General features: G+C 53.9%; 1 protein-coding gene across 4 annotated transcripts in view; it reads right to left on the bottom strand.

The window, feature by feature from the left end:
• Positions 1-1,083: 1,083 nt before the first annotated feature.
• TLN1 (talin 1) overlaps positions 1,084-12,601 on the bottom strand; it is a 157,115-nt gene continuing 145,597 nt past the window's right edge. For all 4 annotated transcript variants that reach the window (XM_054031473.1, XM_054031475.1, XM_054031474.1 and 1 more), the window contains 6 exons: positions 12,041-12,165; positions 11,506-11,631; positions 5,458-5,520; positions 4,763-4,945; positions 3,329-3,457; positions 1,084-2,251 (listed from right to left, as the gene is read on the bottom strand). In XM_054031473.1, coding sequence (XP_053887448.1) covers positions 2,120-2,251; positions 3,329-3,457; positions 4,763-4,945; positions 5,458-5,520; positions 11,506-11,631; positions 12,041-12,165 — 758 coding nt within the window. In that variant the 3' untranslated portion in view covers positions 1,084-2,119. The remainder of the gene's footprint in view (positions 2,252-3,328; positions 3,458-4,762; positions 4,946-5,457; positions 5,521-11,505; positions 11,632-12,040; positions 12,166-12,601) is intronic.

Raw genomic sequence — 12,601 nt, 5'->3', positions numbered from 1 at the left:
GGCTTGGAACCCACAGGCCAAGCTCAGCCCAGCCCCTGGGAGAAGAATGAATATCAGGCTGGTGGCAGGAGAACCTCCCAAGCAGCAGGACCTCGCAGTGGGGGGCCCCCATAGCAGTGATGGGCCAATGCCCAACAAGCAGGCAGGCTGCTCCGAGGGGCTGGTGCTGAGAGCAGAGTCTGCTGCCTTCCCCTGCTTCCTTGGCTGAGAGCAGCCGGCCGGGGGCTTTAGGGGCAGCACGGGCCCAGCTGTGTGACAGGGAGTGAAATTCAGGCCCTGCTCTGCGAAAACCAAACAGCTGCTGCTTGTTCTGGTGGGCTCCAGCCCCAGCTGCCGGGGTGAGGGGGCAGGTGTTAACGCTGCTGCAGCCACCTGCTCACTCTCCCAGGAAAGCTGTGTCATGGGGCTGCTTGTGGGGCCAGCCCACGCCTGCTGCCCTGCTCTAACCCTTAGGCCAGGCCCATTCCCTGGGGCTGGCGCTGCCCAGCAGTGATGCCACTCCGCAGTCACTGCCCAGGAGGCCTCGCCCTCCCCCTCCCCCCAAAGCCTGCTGGTACCCCTCAGCCTGCTTCCCAGGGAGCTCCCTGCTCTGGAGGACTTACTTCTGCCCAGCTCCCCGGGGCACTTCCCACTCCTAGATGCAGCTCCTCAGTTCAGTGACATCTGCCCGTCACCTTTTGCCTTCCACCCTTCACGTCTAGACTGCGCCGAACTCTGCCCGGCTCCCTCCCTTTTCCAGTCTTGGCAGATTATCAACGGTGTCCTGCCTCTGCCGGCCCCTGCTTCCCCAAGCCGGGCAGGCCTGGGACCACGGAGCTTTTCAGAGGGGAAGGTTTATAATGGGGCAGGTTGAGCACCAAAGGGTCTGAAAACTCTGCCACCTCCATGCTTTGGGTCTAAAAGCAGTGGGGAAGGAGGGGGCCCCAGCCAAGAGGAGGGTCCGGGAGAGACCCCTGGGGTCTCTCTCACAGGGGGGGAGCAGCTGCCCCCAGCCAGCCCCCCCCCCAGCAGGCCACTGGGGTCTCTCCCAGCAGCCCGGGGAGAGCGGACGCAGCTGAGCGTGGTCACTAATGCAGACCAAAGAAGCAGGAAAGCCGGTTTTATTGATGAAGAATCCTTTGCAAGGAGCCGTCCCATTCCCCACCCCGGGAGTGGCAGGGCAGCCGCTTTCCCTTCACGTTTAACAGTGGAAGCTCAGAGTATCAAAATAAGAGGTGAGAAGCCTCAGCGAGTGCAGGGGGGGTTCAGGATCCCAGAGCGGAGGAGGGGTGGGGGACATAGGGCTCCAGGGCCCAGGGCATGAGATGCCGGGGGAGGGGGGTTAGTGGCTGGGGGAACAGGCGAGTTCAATACTTCAGAAATTCAACACTACAAAAATACTGGAGCTCTCGAACGCACGACGCAGGCACTTGGGAACGAGGAGCAGCAGGGGGCGCTGGCTGGGGGCTGCTCCAGGGGCAGGCAGGTCCCTGCAGGTAGGAGGCACAATGGGGCGGGGGGGTAAATCTAGAGATTAACCCCTCGCACCCTGGAGCGGAGGCACTGGGCGACAGGGAAGGCGCAGCCAGCAATAAGGCATCTGAGGTGAGGGTGGGTTGGTGCAAGAGTCACCAGGGAAGCAGTTTCTGTCCCCCCCATTGCACGACTGGCCCCGGGGCGGAGCCGGGTGAGAACCCGCCTCCAAGCTCAACTCCCAGAGACGTGGAATCCACAAAGGCACAAAGGAAAATGCCTGAAAGGTGTGTGGGGGGAGGGGGAGCTTGGGGGGTGGGGTAGCCCCAGGTCCATGGGGCTCGAGGCAGCTGCATAGGTGAGCCCCAGCCCAGGCCTGCAGAGCTCCAGCCTCCTCGTACCCCGCGGAGCACCCGGCGCTGTGGCCGTGCCCAAGCAGAGTGGAGAAGCGTGTGCCCGTGGCGCGCTGGCTGCGCGGTGAAGCAGAGAGTTGCTGGTGCAGCACCCGCTGGGGGCAGCGGTTAGTCCCCAGTGCGCTGAGCAGCAGGCGAGTCTGGGTGATCCAGGCAATCCCTGCTCAGGGCAGGCCTGTCTTAAATAGGAGGCGGCGGCAGCAGTCTCTGTGGTGAGATGGGGGGGGCAGGCTCAGCTCATGGCCACGCTCCCCTCAGTTCTGCCCCTCGTCCCGCAGCTCCGAGGGCAGGAACTTGTACTGCTGCTGCCGGATCATAGCCAGCTTCTTCCGGGCCTCCTCCAGCTCCCGCTCCTTCCGCAGCATCTCCTCCTGCGCTGCAATGATCTGCCAGGGAGAGACTCTGGTGAGAGCCCGCCCTGCCCATGGGTCCTGGGGCCCCGCGAGCGCCGGCTGCCGGGTCCCGTGGGGCCCCGTGAGTGCCGGCTGCCGGGTCCCGTGGGGCCCCGCGAGCTCCGGCTGCTGGGTCCCACCCACGGGCCCTGTGAGCACCGGCTGGGGCCTGCCGTCCCCCAGGTTACGGACAGCTGGCGTCAGCCACCCTAGAGAGGTAGGAATGTTGGCTCACAGCGAACCAGCTCCAGCCGAGGGCAGCAGGCTGGATTCTTATTCCCTCATCCTGACCCTAGCATCAGATGCAGGGCTACGCAGTATTCCCAGGTTTACACTGAACCTCTGACTCCCCCACCTGTCCCTGTGCCCCATGGCCGGAGTCCCCCATGGGGACAAACATACACTCCATGTCTCGGGCATCCTGTAAGAGCTGAGAAGTGGGACTCTCCCAACGGGCCCCACAGAGCTGCCTCCAGGCCCGGAGTCTCTCCTCGCGGGCCCCGCAGAGCTGGGCCTTGTTATGTACCTACCATGACTATCCAGCTACAACAGTCACTGCTAACACTCTGGCAGGGATATTAAACCTCATGCTCAGGGCTGGAGCCAGACTAACGGTTAGAGCCCAACAGGAGGCCTGATGTGGGGCAGATTATCCTACTGCAGGCGTCTTGCACCCGCCTCTGAAGTGTCTGGTGCTGCTGTTCCAGGCACAACAGGACCCCAGGCCACACCCTGTCTGGCACTTGGCACTTCCTATCCTGACATCCAGTGCCATGTCTCACCCCAGCCCCATCCTCAGCACCCCCCGGGGGCACAGGCAGCGTCTCACCGCAACAGAGACGTTTCCAAGGGGGAAGGCAGAGGTTTGAGCAGCTCTTGGCCCCGAGGCTGCGAGGGAAGCACATTTTCTGGCTGTATCCACTTAACTAAGCAGCAGTGACACAGTTAAGGGATAAGGTAGAGTTGTCGTTAGGTTTCAGAGGCAACACGCCCTGGAAGGGGCATTTCTTCTGCTCAGGGCTGCTGTTTCAAGCTGCCTGCAGCCTCCAGGCGTGACCCCCTGCTCCTCACCTGTGCGATTCCCCCGACCATTTTCTCCTTCACCACCACCGTCTCATTCTCCTGGTCCTGGAAGGCGGCTGCTTTCTGGGCTGCCTTCACCAGATGGTCGGATGCCCTCTTCACGGCGTTGCCAGCGGCCTGGGCAGAGAGAAAGGGAACGTGGCGCAGACTCAGCAAGGGGCGCGGTTCTGTGACCTGCGAGTGGGCAGCCACTGCCCAGGATGGCAATAGCCGGGCTTACTGGGCTCCAGGGGGAAGGTTGGGGTAGGCTGGCAAGGGGCCACGACGGGGGCCAAGGGCTGGTGGGGGGTCCAGGCCCCATTAAGGGGCAATAGGACCTGTGCTGGTGGCTGGGAGGATGGGGGCAGCTGGTGGGATATAGTGACTGCATGGGGTGGGGAGATGCCAGGCTGGGGACTCCCTGCAAGTGCAGGGTCAGGGCACAAGGCGGTGGCCTGGGCTGCAGCCGTGAAGGTGACTCTTCTCTTGTATCCGCACCCCCAAGCTGTGGGTCGTGCAGGTGTTGGGAGCTGCCGGGGATTCCGGTACATGACCAGCAGTGCAGAGGCAGCAGAAATGCTGCTCAGGGCCCTGGGAGGGACAGACCCAGAGCCCAAGCCAGGTAGAACTGGGCTCCCAGTGGGGGCAGGGCAGGACAAAGGCCTCTGTACCCTGGGAGTGGGCTGGGGTCACAGGGCTGCCAAGAAGGCCTCTGAGCCGGACGACAGGCACCCCGTGCCCCAGCGCTAGGGCCCCGCTGCTCCTTAACTCCTCGAGCGCCAGAGCCAGGAGCTGCCTGTGAGCAAGCACCAGAGTCAGGGGTCTCACTCGCCCTCCCCAGTGTGCGTGCCAGAGCCTGTGTCCCCCCCCACAGCTAACCTTTTCAGTGCCACAGCCTGAGGGTTTGCACCCTTCCCCTGAGTTAACCTCGCGCCCTGTGCTTGCTGGAGCAGAAGTGCTCCCAAGTCACCCAGTCATCATTAACCCTTAGGGTTCTAGACAGTGTGGGGTAAAGCAGGCATCACCCCAGCACTGGTAACCCTGGAGTCCGTGCCGTGGAGCAGGTGATCCGGCGCAGCCCAGTGCAGCTGGGAAGGGAACTGTTCTCAATTGCTGGCAGCAGCCTTGGGTTTGGTGCCCGGGGGAGTGTTAATTCCCCCAGGATGAATCGTGCTTTATAAATACACGGGCAAGCCGGGTACAGTGCAGCAGGGCTGATATTTCACACCCCACTCCTGGGGGGGAGGCACAAGACCCTGACGGGGGAGGAGCTCCACTCACCCCACACTCTGCGGTGGGAAGGGCCCTGCCAGCACCAGAACGCCAGCCCGGCTTGGGATGCCCCATCCTGTGCTGCGCATGCGCCCCAGCTCCGGAGCGCACCCCCTGCTGTCCCTAGGGGAGCCAGCCCCCCCCCCCCCAAAACCCGACCCAGGGACTCACCTGCAGTCGCTTCATGGCCTCAGAGTCCTGGTCAGCCTTCACCTTACAGGCCACCAGGAGCTGCGCTGTGGAGGCAGCCACCTGCTTGGCGGAGGAGATGAGTTTCTCCTCGCTGGCGTGGCCCTGCACTGCTGCGTTCGCAGCCTCACACAGATTGTTGGTGGCAGCAGCCACCATGCGGGCCTGGCAGGGAGAAGGAGATGGGGGTGAGTGGGGAGGGGCCTGGAAGGGCGAGGTCCTGGGGAGGGGGGGAGAGCAAGGAAGGGGTGGGGCATGTGGAAGGGTGAGGTCCTGCGGGGGGTGGGGATGGGGCACATGGAAGGGCGAAGTCCGTGGGGGAGGCGGGGCACGGGATGGGGCATGTGGGGGGCAAGGTCCTGGGGAGGCATGTGGAAGGGCGAGGTCCTGGGTGGGGAGGGGGAGAGCGTGGAGGGGGCCAGGAGGGAAGGCGATGCCCAGGGTGGGGGGCAGATGGGAGGGAGGGAGAGGAGCCACCTCTGTGCCCTGCTGCAGCTGGTGTGAGGAAGGAAGGGGAGCAAGGGGCAGGATCTCACGGGAAGAGGCTCCCTACTTAGAGGGTGACGGCCCCCCCAGTCCCAGGGAGGGGGGACATCAAGCAGGGAGGAACCTTCCCCCCACTCTGGGGCAGGGCCTGGGCACAGTGACTCCGATACTAAAGGGCCTTTGATACTCACAGCTGAAATGAGCCCCTGGGACCACTGGCCGTCGTCCACTGCATTGGCGGGGATGGCACCCACCTGCGGGAGCAAGGACAGGGTGAGTGAGCCCATGGTAATGGCGCGGGGCCCAGCGAGCGGCTGCAGGGAGCATGCAGCCCTTCTCTGTCCCTGGCCCCAGGACCCCACGGGCACGGCAGCCCTGGGCCTTGTCCTGTGCTCCAGAGCATACAGCACCCAGGGGGGGTACCTCTGCGGCAGGGCACCCCACAGCTGCCTGCCCCCTACCACTGAAGGCAATGGGCCTGGACAGCGACTCAGAGCCAGACGCTCCAAGGCCAGATGGGATTATTGTGAACATCTTGTCTGATCTGGATACCACAGGCCCTAGGACCGGTCCGAGCCTCCTGCACGGCACGGGGCCCGGGGCCGGTCCGAGCCCCCTGCACGGCACGGGGCCCTAGGACCGGTCCGAGCCCCCTGCACGGCACGGGGCCCTAGGATCGGTCCAAGCCCCCTGCATGGTACATGGCCCTAGGACCGGTCCAAGCCCCCTGCACGGCCCAGGACCAGTCCAAGCCCCCTGCACGGCCCAGGGCCCTTACTGGACTTACTTGGATTAATTTCTGCTTCAAGGCCAAGGCCAGGGCTTGAACGAGAGCAGATTCTTTAGAAAAACACCCAACCTTGATTTCAAAAGTTTCCAGCAATGGAGAATCCACCACAGCTTGGGGTAAGTTGTTCCAGTGGTAACTACCCACACCGGCACCTTATTGCTGGCTTCAACTTCCATCCACTAAATCTTTTGTCTGCTAGACTGAAGAGCCCTCTGTGACACCTGGCACTCCCTTATTCACCACTGTCAGGTAATTAGGATATGTTTTGCACAAACTATGCCTTGTGAGGTCTCATTCTAAAAGTCTTGATCTGCTAGACAGTAATATCTCACTGGATTGTATGTGCCATCATCGTATGTGAAGTTTGGCTATGTATGCGTTACTGAAACATGTTGTGCGGTTGAAAACACCCACAAGCAGCCTTTCAGGTACAACAGTAAAAAGGCCAAACAATGTTAATGGGGTTAATGGTGTAAAACTCTAATTAGGAAGGCCATAAAATAATTTGAAGAACAGCTAGCCAAAGACTCAAAAAATAATAGCAAAATGTTTTTAAGTGAATCAGAAGCAGGAAGCCTGCTCAACAACCAGTGGGGCCGCTGGACAATCGAGATGCTAAAGGAGCACTCAAGGACGATAAGGCCATTGCGGAGAAACTAATTGGATTCTTTGCATCAGTCTTCACGGCTGAGGATGTGAGGGACATTCCCAAACCTGAGCCATTCTTTTTAGGTGAGAAATCTGAGGAACTGCCCCTGATTGAGGTGTTATTAGAGGAGATTTCGGAGCAAATTGATAAACTAAACAGTAATAAGTAGGGCTGCTGATTAATCGCAGTTAACTCACGCGATTAACTCAAAAAAATTAATTGCTATTAAAAAAATTAATCTTGATTAATTGTACTTTTAATCGCACCGTTAAACAATAGAATACCAATAGCAATTTATTAAATATTTTTGGATGTTTTTCTACATTTTCAAATATACTGATTTCAATTACAACACAGAATACAAAGTGTACAGTATTCACTTTATATTATTTTTATTACAAATATTTGCACTGTAAAAATGATAAACAAGGAAATAGTATTTTTCAATTCACCTCATACAAGTACTGTAGTGCAATCTCTGTCGTGAAAGTGCAACTTACAAATGTAGATTTTTTTTTTTGTTACATAACTGGACTCAAAAAAAACAAAACAAAGTAAAACTTTAGAGCCTACAAGTCCACTCAGTCCTACTTCTTGTTCAGCCAATTGCTAAGACAAATAAGTTTGTTTACATTCACAGGAGATAATGCTGCCTGTTTCCTATTTATAACGTCGCCTGAAAGTGAGAACAGGCATTCACATGGCACTTTTGTAGCTGGTATTGCAAGGTATTTACATGCCAGATATGCTAAACCTTTGTATGCCCCTTCATGCTTCGGCCACCATTCCAGAGGACATGCTTCCATGCTGATGACGCTCTTTAAAAAAATAATGCATTAATTAAATTTGTGACTGAATTCCTTGGGGGAGAATTGTATTTCTCCTGCTCTGTTTAACCCATATTCTGCCATATGTTTCATGTTATAGCAGTCTCGGATGATGACCCAGCACATGTTGTTCATTTTAAGAACACTTTCACTGCAGATCTGACAAAAGAAGGCACCAATGTGAGATTTCTAAAGATAGCTACAGCCCTCGACCCAAGGTTTAAGAATCTGAAGTGCCTTCCAAAAATCTAAGCGGGACGAGGTGTGGAGCGTGCTTTCAGAAGTCTTAAAAGAGCAACACTCCAATGCGGAAACTATAGAACTGAACCACCAAAAAAAGTATCAACCTTCTGCTGGTGGCATCGGACTCAGATGATGAAAATGAACATGCGTTGGTCCGCACTGCTCTGGATCATTATCGAGCAGAAACTATCATAGGCATAGATGCATGTCCTCTGGAATGGGGCTGAAGCATGAAGGGACATATGAATCCTTAGCACATCTGACACGTAAATATCTTGTGATGCTGGCTACAACAGTGCCATGAGAATGCCTGTTCTCATTTTCAGGTGACATTGTAAACAAGAAGCAGGCAGCATTATCTCCTGCAAATGAGAACAAACTTGTCTGAGTGATTGGCTGAATGAGAAGTAGGACTGAGTGGATTTGTAGGCGCTGAAGTTTTACATTGTTTTATTTTGAATGCAGTTATTTTTGTACATAATTCTACATTTGTAAGTTTAACTTTCATGATAAAGAGATTGCAGCACATTATTTGTATTAGGTAAATTGAAAAATACTATATCTTCTGTTTTTTACTGTGCAAATATTTGTAATAAAAATAATATTAAGTGAGCACTGTACCCTTTGTATTCTGTGTGGTAATTGAAATCAATATATTTGAAAATGTAGAAAACATCCAAAAATATATAATTAAATGGTATTCTGTTATTCTTTAACAGTGCAATTAATCATGCAATTAATTGCAATTAATTTTTGAATCACATGATTAATCGCGATTACTTTTTTTAATCGCTTGACAGCCCTAGTAATAAGTCACCAGGACCAGGTGGTATCACCCAAGAGTTCTGAAGGAACTCAGATGTGAAACCAAGAACTACTAAGTTAGTTTGTAACCTAACATTTAAATCAGCTTCTGTACCAGATGACTGGAGGATAGCTAATGTGACGCCCATTTTTAAAAAGGGCTCCAGAGGTGATCCTGGCAATTACAGGCTGGAAAGCCTAATCTCCGTACCGAGGAAACTGGTTGAAACCATAGTAAAGAACAGAATTGTCGGACACATAGATGAGCATAATTTGTTGGGGAAGAATCAACATAGTTTTTGTAAAGGGAAATCATGCCTCACCAATCTACTAGAATTCTTTGAGGAAGTCAACAAGCATGTGGACAAGGGGGATCCAGTGGATACAGTGTACTTAGATTTTCAGAAAGCCTTTGACAAGGTCCCTCACCAAAGGCTCTTAAGCAAAGTAAGCTGTCCTGGGATAAGAGGGAAGGTTCTCTCATGGACTGGTAACTGGTTAAAAGATAGGAAACAAAGGGTAGGAATAAACGGTCAGTTTTCAGAAAGGAGAGAGGTAAATAGTGGTGTACCCTGAGGGGTCTATATTGGGACCAGTCCTATTCAACATATTCATAAATGATCTGGAAAAAGTAGTTAACAGTGAGGTGGCAAAATCTACAAATGATACAAAACTATTCAAGTCCCAGGTAGACTGCGATGGGCTACAAAAGGATCTCTCAAAACTGGGTGACTGGGTAACAAAATGGCAGATGACATTCAATGTTGATAAATGCAAAGCAATGCACATTGGAAAACATAATCCCAACTATTCATATAAAATGATGGGGGTCTAAATTAGCTGTTACCTCTCAAGAAAAAGATCTTGGAGTCATTGTGGATAGTTCTCTGAAGACATCCACTCAATGTGCAGCGGCCGGCAAAAAAGCGAACAGAATGTTGGGAATCATTAATAAAGGGATAGATAATAAGACAGAAAATATCATATTGCCTCTATATAAATCCATGGTACGCCAACATCTTGAATACTGCATGCAGATGTGGTCACCCCATCTCAAAAAAAAGGTATATTGGAACTGGAAAAGGTTCAGAAAAGGGCAACAAAAATGATTAGGGGTGTGGAACGACTTCCATATGAGGAGAGATTAATAAGATTGGGACTTTTCAGCTTGGAAAAGAGACCAAAAAGGGGGGGATATGATTGAGGTCTATAAAATCATGACTGGTGTAGAGAAAGTAAATAAGGAAGTATTATTTACTCTTCCTCATAACACAAGAACTAAGGGTCACCACATGAAATTAATAGGCAGCAGGTTTAAAACAAACAAAAGTATTTCTTCATAACACACAGTCAACCTGTGGAACTCCTTGTCAGAGGATGCTGTGAAGGTCTAGACTAAAACAGGGTTCAAAAAAGAACTAGATAAGTTCATGGAGGATAGGTCCATCAATGGCTATTAGCCAGGATGGGCAGGGATGGTGTCCCTAGCCTCTGTTTGCCAGAAGCTGGGAATCAGTGACCGGGGATGGATCTTGATAAACTTGATGATTACCTGTTCTGTTCATTTCCTCTGGGGCACCTGGCACCGTCCACTGTCAGAAGGCAGGATACTGGGCTAGATGGACCTTTGGTCTGGCCCAGTATGACCATTTAGATGTTCTTATTGAGGAAATACACACTCACAAGGATCACTCCAGGAACTGCATACAACAGAAACCTCTCAGAGACAGCACTACACAATGGGAACTGTTGACCCAGGTCACAGTGGAAGATCTTTCCAGCAAGTTGGAAAAAGATATAAAAGGAGGGAATGACATCATGACGGGACCTCCCCCCACACCCCAGAAGAGAACACCTGGAAACACCCAGGGAACAAAGACTGAACTGGGGGAGGTGCTGGTCCCAGGCAGGAAAGAAGGAAGCCTGTTGATGTAGAAAACCTTGGTGGACTGTTTATGCTATGTAACAGGATTTGAATTAAGCAGTGTCTCACCCTATCTAGTATATTAGGCTTAGATTGTGGTTTTATTTTATTTCTTATGGTAATCTACTTTGATCTGTTTGATCACTTCAAAGCTCTCTTTCTGTAGCTAATAAATCTCTTATATTTTACCTAAAACACTGTGTGTTGTTTGAAGTACAAAAGGGATAAATCTCAGCTCACGAAGAAGAGCTAGTGCACATCCACTTTCTTTTGTAGAAGTGGTGGACTGGGTAATAAATTCATACTGGTCGGGTTTTGACCAGAGCCGGACGGTACAGCTCTGGGGTCCTAGGCTGAAGAGCTGGGGGGTATTTTGGCTGTAGCCTCTCCATTGTGGGTTCATGAGTAGCTGGCTAGAGCCTGCATGAACACAGCTTGTGGATGTTGGTGAGAGTCCAAGCTTGGAGGGCTTTGCAGTTTGTCACAAGGTCACAGTGCAAGAGGGAACCCAGATTGGTAAGACAGAGGGCTCAGCTATACCCCAGTTCCAGGTGGCACCCTGGGAGGACCTGTCACACCCTCTATGATCAAATATTTGTTCTTCCTGGAGGTATTGACACTGTGGGTAAGTCACTGTAACCTTGTTGAGAGGCTAAACAGACAGCTCTCTGAGCAGGTCTTCTATTCCTCTGATCATTCGCGTAGCTCTTCTCTGAGCCCTCTGCAATTTATCAACATCCTTCTTGAACTGTGGGCACCAGAGCTGGACACAGGATCAGTACTGGTCTCACCAGTGCTGTGTGCAGAGGTAAAATTCTCTCCCTGCTGCCCTGTTTGTATACCCAAGGATCGCACTAACCCTTCGTGCCCCAGCATTGTGCTGTGATTGTGCTTAGAGAGGATGTTTGTGCAATACCCAGAGCGGGGCTCAGAGCCTGGCCCGGCTCCTCCAGTAGCAAGTGCCACAGCTCTCATGGCCTCTCCCCTGCCCGGCGGTGTTACCTTTCCTTGAGCCACCAGCTCTCTCTGGGCCGCTGAGGCTGCCTTCACCAGGGCACTGGTTGCAGCAGCGATGGATTTCGCAGCCTCCAAGATTTGCTCCTCAAAGTTGAGACTCTCGTCCGCCTGCTGCAGATGGAGACAGAGGGTGTGAGCCCTGGTGGGAGAGGAGGGGAGCGCCGGGGACAGCTGGGAGGAGAGCTGTGCTGAGAAGTGGCAGAGAGCAGGCATGCGTGCAACATGGATGGATGGAGGGGAACCTGGGAGAAGGAACAGGCAGCACTGTGCCCCAGGGAGGGAGCCCTGTGGTGTCGGGCGAGGGGGGAGCAGGAGCGAGACACTGGAGAGCTCTCCCTGGGGAGGGGGTGCAGCCCCGCTCTCCCCGCAGCGAAGGCCTTGGAGCCACAGAGGTTGATGGGGGAGCCCTCGGCCCGGTCAGGGCACAGCAGCCTCCAGAGGGCCTGGCAGGGCCTGGCGAGGCCCCGGGACCAGATTCTGGTCTGCCAAGCTGGGCGCAGGTGGGGGCAGGGCAGCCTACCTTGGGTTTGGCCCTCGGCTTCAGCTGCTCCAGTTTCTTGGCTGCAGCCTCAATGGCAGCTGCTGCTCCCAGCAGCTCATTCTCAGCAATGACGGTGGGATCCTCTGGGTCGACCCACTCGGTCCCTGTGGTGGGGAGAACCGAGACGTGGGACTGAGAAACCATTCCCAAGAACACAAGCCAGACTGCACAACGCCAGGGTCTGGAGATAGGACCCCAGAATCCTGGCTCCCAGCCCCCCTGCTCTAACCCACTAGATCCCACTGCCCTTCCAGAGCTGGGGAGAGAATCACAGGAACAGAACAATGGCCAGACTGGGTCAGGCCAAAGGCCCATCTAGCCCAGTCTCCTGTCTGCCGACAGTGGCCAAGGCCAGGTGCTCCAGAGGGAATGAACAGAACAGGGAATCATCCAGTGATCCATCCCCTGTCGCCCATTCCCAGCTTCTGGCAAACAGAGGTAGGGACACCATCCCTGCCCATCCTGGATAATAGCCATTGATGGACCTGTCCTCCATGAACTTATCCAGTTCTTTATTGAACCCACTTATACTTTTGGCCT

Source organism: Malaclemys terrapin, chromosome 6 (assembly GCF_027887155.1).
Source record: "Malaclemys terrapin pileata isolate rMalTer1 chromosome 6, rMalTer1.hap1, whole genome shotgun sequence".
NCBI lineage: Eukaryota > Metazoa > Chordata > Testudines > Emydidae > Malaclemys > Malaclemys terrapin.
This window is presented reverse-complemented; position numbering and strand designations above follow the sequence as displayed.